Source organism: Panicum virgatum, chromosome 2N, assembly GCF_016808335.1.
Source record: "Panicum virgatum strain AP13 chromosome 2N, P.virgatum_v5, whole genome shotgun sequence".
In the NCBI taxonomy this organism is placed as follows: domain Eukaryota; kingdom Viridiplantae; phylum Streptophyta; class Magnoliopsida; order Poales; family Poaceae; genus Panicum; species Panicum virgatum.
In genome coordinates, this window is record NC_053146.1 from 68,424,199 (window position 1) to 68,428,637 (window position 4,439).

General features: G+C 42.3%; 1 protein-coding gene across 3 annotated transcripts; it reads left to right on the forward strand.

Moving 5' to 3' along the window:
* The first annotated feature begins 416 nt into the window (after positions 1–416).
* On the forward strand, positions 417–4,181 carry LOC120662125 (lipase-like). Of its 3 annotated transcripts, none has more exons than XM_039941231.1 (11): positions 417–573; positions 892–965; positions 2,080–2,159; positions 2,280–2,345; positions 2,483–2,530; positions 2,670–2,737; positions 2,841–2,913; positions 3,009–3,170; positions 3,260–3,454; positions 3,549–3,625; positions 3,714–4,181. In XM_039941231.1, the coding sequence occupies exons 2-11, from the start codon at positions 896–898 to the stop codon at positions 3,928–3,930; spliced, it is 1,056 nt and encodes a 351-aa protein (XP_039797165.1). In that variant the 5' UTR covers positions 417–573; positions 892–895; the 3' UTR covers positions 3,931–4,181. The 3 variants fall into 3 exon arrangements, with proteins under 3 accessions (XP_039797165.1, XP_039797163.1, XP_039797164.1); XM_039941229.1 differs by having other exon boundaries at positions 425–660; XM_039941230.1 differs by lacking the exon at positions 417–573 and adding an exon at positions 662–800.
* The last annotated feature ends 258 nt before the right edge of the window (positions 4,182–4,439 follow it).

Sequence of the window (4,439 nt, forward strand, 5' to 3'; positions counted from 1 at the left end):
CGCTGCGCTCGTCCTGTACACGCCGCCACGTGCACTCACTGACCCCACTCCGACGACTATTCCGATATCCGCAGAGGCGGAGAGCTCCGACTCTCACAAATGCGCACATGTTCTAGTTATCCATCCATCCACACGAAAACGAAACCAAATCGATTTCAAAAAAAAAAGAACAAAATCCGCCTGCCTGTCTGTTTGATTTTGCTCAGCGGAAAATTCCTTATCCATCCACCAGCATCTCGCCTGCTGATGCTGATGCCGATGCCGGTGCGCCCGAGCAACTGAGATGCTGGCGAGATTCCTCTGCATCAACTATTAATCCTCCTTTAATTAATCCAATCCAACAAATCACGAGAAAAGGACGTCTTTCTAAATCCTGAGGGCCGGCCAGGGCCTGCCCTACCGTCTTCATTCAGTTCTTGGCAAGCACAACCAACGAACCAACCCGGAGGAGGAGCCGGGCATATTCTCTCTTCCCCTTCCGTTTCTCCTCCACTCCAAACACAGCGCCCTGAAAGCGAACGCCAGCCGCAGGCGAGGGAGCCGTCCACTCTTCTTCCTCGCCGAGCACCAGCCGTACGTTTCCTTCCTGGAACTTCCAGTCTCCCCCATTAAGTTCATCCGGCCCTCTCTCCTCGCGCCTCGAGCTCCGCTCCCGGGAAGGTCAAATCCTTCGCCCCCAAGTTTCTTCTAATCTTTTCTACTTCTGTTCATGCGTTTAATTTGATTCTGGAGCTGCTGCCGATTAATGCTCTTTCTCCCTGCATTTTGGAGCTCCTAGAGTGTCAGCGCTCCATTGCTTTGTTCGTCTTCTCGTCGTGGTTATCCATGGACTGGGATTCAGTTTCGATTTATCCTTGGTTTGATTGAAATACAGTTTGGGTGTGGCTGCAGGTTCATGGGGAGATGGACGTGCACCGGCGTAGTGGCTCTCATAATCTTGCTGTCTGCTGCTTCGCATGGAAGAGGTAGTTTCATGTGATCCTCTCCTCCGGGTTCAGTTTACAGCTTTCGTGCTTGCTGGGTTCCAACATCGACTTAGCTTAAACAATGACAATCGATATACTCATTCTACTATTTACCGTTTCCAATGAATGGATTCAACGTGCAAATGCATTCTAAAACACCTAAATGGTGTAATTTTGTGTAGAGAAAAAGGGCACTTTCCAGCTGACTGATGGAATCTCATTGTTTGGGCTGTTGGTTAGTGGGGACAACCGCCAATTTACTGCACTTTCTGACTGCTATGATTAGGGGATCCACACAGAAGCATGTGCACACATATAGAGAAAAAAAAGTTTTAATTTTGTGGAGAAGAGAGGGAAAGTTGCTAGTGTATCAGTGGCTGACAGTTGTTATTTCCTCCAACCTTGCTGTTGATATAGTGGGGGTCCTAATTGCTGGACAGGAAGCCATGATTGGTGGCCCTCCAAAACAAAAGAAGTAGATGGGTTGATGAACTACAATAGCAAAGAATCATTGTAGATTGTTTTTTTATGTTGACCTTGCACTCAGGAGTTTAGCTTCCTGATCATGGAATCACATTCCAAATATTCATGAAGTCTCTCAGATAATTCATTGTTGTATTATTATTGCAATTATTCAAGATGATCCATGTCATCATGGTTAGCCGGTCATCTGATTTTCATATAATTCGGCTTCAGGGTTCTAGTGTGGGTGATATTGAGACTCCAATAAGTGTTATCTATCACATATTGACCATAATATGTTTGGGCACGAATATTGTTTATGTTTTATGGAACTATTGACTCAGTGATTTATGCTTGAGCTTGAAGATGTAATAATTTACAAGGCCAAAGAAGCTGCCTTTTCAGTTGGAACAAGGGGCTATTATAGTCACTTTTATAAGGATAAAGCCAATTAAACTTGAGAAGCTTAAACCAATTTCTCCTTGCTTTCGGTTTATATGGGGTTCTTCGCATTATCTAAGCTTGTTCAGACAGGGCCAGTGACACCAATTCTGTTGATTATCTTCTTATACTATAGTGTCCCGAGCCAATACTTGTTTTTAATCTTCTATCGTTAAACACCACAATGAGCCTACTATTTTCTTGCTCACAGAATTGCCTGTCAAGAAAAGTGGCCAGAGTTTTGTCTACAATCACACTCTTGCAAAAACTCTTGTGGAATATGCTTCAGCGGTAAGTTAAAACCTTTCCTTTTTTTTCACAACTTTGTTCTGAACTGAATATTCACAGTTTCCAGGTGTTCCCTACTTTCATGAAAGTAAACTTAAGCTGATGGTGCTGTACTATCTATAGGTGTATATGACAGATTTAACTGCTCTGTATACATGGACATGCTCAAGATGCAATGACCTGACCCAAGTAAGCAACCATCAAGTTCACTTGCACTCACTGACTGAACCATTTACCCTTTTTAAAGTACAAAGTTTTTCTCTTAAATGGCCATTGTTCAGGATAAATAGTTTCTAGTTTGATACAGTTTCCAACTTTTGTAATAGGGCTTTGAGATGAGATCTCTAATTGTTGACGTGGAGAACTGCTTGCAGGTCCCTTTCTCACCACAGTTTGAATTCAGTTATCATGAATTTTCTGCAACATCGTATTGCTCGTTGTATCATACCTAGCAAGCTTTTCATGATTCGCCGTTCCCTTTACCTACCATTCTTTGGTTGAATAATGTGGCAGGCATTTGTTGGTGTAGCTCATGATCTAAATTCGATTGTTGTTGCAATTAGAGGAACTCAAGAGAACAGGTGATTGGCCGCTTTTGCCTGTACTGTTCTCAGTTAGACTAATTCTGATTTACATGTCACTATTCAGTTCAAATGCGATTTACTTTTAGATTTGATTAATCAGTGTACAGAATTGGTTCAAGGACTTGATATGGAAGCAGCTTGATCTAAGCTATCCAAACATGCCAAATGCAAAGGTTAATGTGAATGAAATGTCTCTTTCCTTTTCTTTTTTTTGGGTGGGAAAAACAAAAGGTTGAATATTCATATGTTTGTACTACTATGGTTAAAGGTGCACAGTGGATTTTTCTCCTCCTATAATAATACAATTTTGCGTCTAGCTATCACAAGTGCTGTTCGCAAGGCCAGAAAATCATACGGGAATATCAATGTCATAGTGACAGGCCACTCAATGGGAGGAGCCCTGGCTTCTTTTTGTGCACTCGACCTTGCTGTAAGGCTTTAGAGATTCATGCTGCATTCTCTTAAATCCTTTTGGATTCTAATCCTGGAACTAAGTTTAAGCAAAACATTTCTACACAGATGAAACTTGGAAGTGACAGTGTGCAACTCATGACGTTCGGGCAGCCTCGTGTTGGCAATGCTGCGTTTGCCTCATACTTTTCCAAATATGTGCCCAACACAATTCGAGTGACACACGGACATGATATCGTGCCACATTTGCCGCCTTATTTCTCCTTTCTTTCCCAGCTGACATACCACCACTTCCCAAGAGAGGTATACCTTGCATGTGAACTTCACAAAACTTCTCTTTGTCTTTCTGCATACTACATTATGTACATGTATAACCTTCATGTTTATGAAATTTCAGGTATGGGTCCATGATTCCAAAGGCAACACAACTGAACAGATTTGTGATAATAGTGGTGAAGACCCGAAGTGCTGCAGGTTTGATGGCTCTTATCTTCCTGGCACCTCAAATGTAGTTTCTCTGTAGCTTCTGTTGCAACATTTTCTTCCTCATTTGTGGTTTTAGGTGCGTCTCTATGTTCAGCTTGAGCATTCAGGACCATTTCACCTGCCTGGGAGTTGATATGGAAGCAGATGACTGGAGCACCTGTAGAATCATTGGAGCTCAAAGCGTTCAGAAATTCCGGAAGGAGCTCACAAGCAGCATTATCATGACAATGCACAATGTCGACGTCTCCATTGTTGAACCTAGCGTACAGACAGATTTGAGCAGTTTTAGATAGCCACAGCATTCCATTTATACAAATTCAGAGCGAAAAGCAAAGCCTTGTTTTTCTCTTGAGGATTTCATTTTGCTTGGGATAATACTCTTGATGTCTTGTAAATGTGTAGGACTGTAGATATGTACATAAGCAAGATAGATTCCTTCTGCTTGGATGATGATGATGTCCTCTAGATATTAGATGCATGCTGTAATGTAAACATGCAATAAAATTAGAATAATCCTATTGATACACGGTATCGATGTTTGCAAGAATGCCAGCAGAATCTCGACGTATTAACGTTCCTGGTTTGTGGCACTCCCATCGGCTAGTGCCATTTGTCAAACCGAAGCAGGAACTTTTTTTAAAAAAAAAACAAAGTTGCAGGAACTTGGTGCAGATCGTAGCACTGCTTAATCTGGAAGTTGAGCACTGACAAGATCATAGCACCGCTTAATCTGGAAGTTGAGCACTGACAAGACCCTGCGATGTCGACTTTGCGCACTGTTATCTGGAGTATCAGATTGTCT

Bases quoted from the DNA above. Each gene is read 5' to 3' on its own strand.
- LOC120662125 (XM_039941231.1), top strand. From the start codon at position 896: ATGGGGAGATGGACGTGCACCGGCGTAGTGGCTCTCATAATCTTGCTG. The intron at 2,531-2,669 runs GTCCCTTTCTCA...ATAATGTGGCAG, and splicing joins ACGTGGAGAACTGCTTGCAG to GCATTTGTTGGTGTAGCTCA. The intron at 3,455-3,548 runs GTATACCTTGCA...ATGAAATTTCAG, and splicing joins ACCACCACTTCCCAAGAGAG to GTATGGGTCCATGATTCCAA.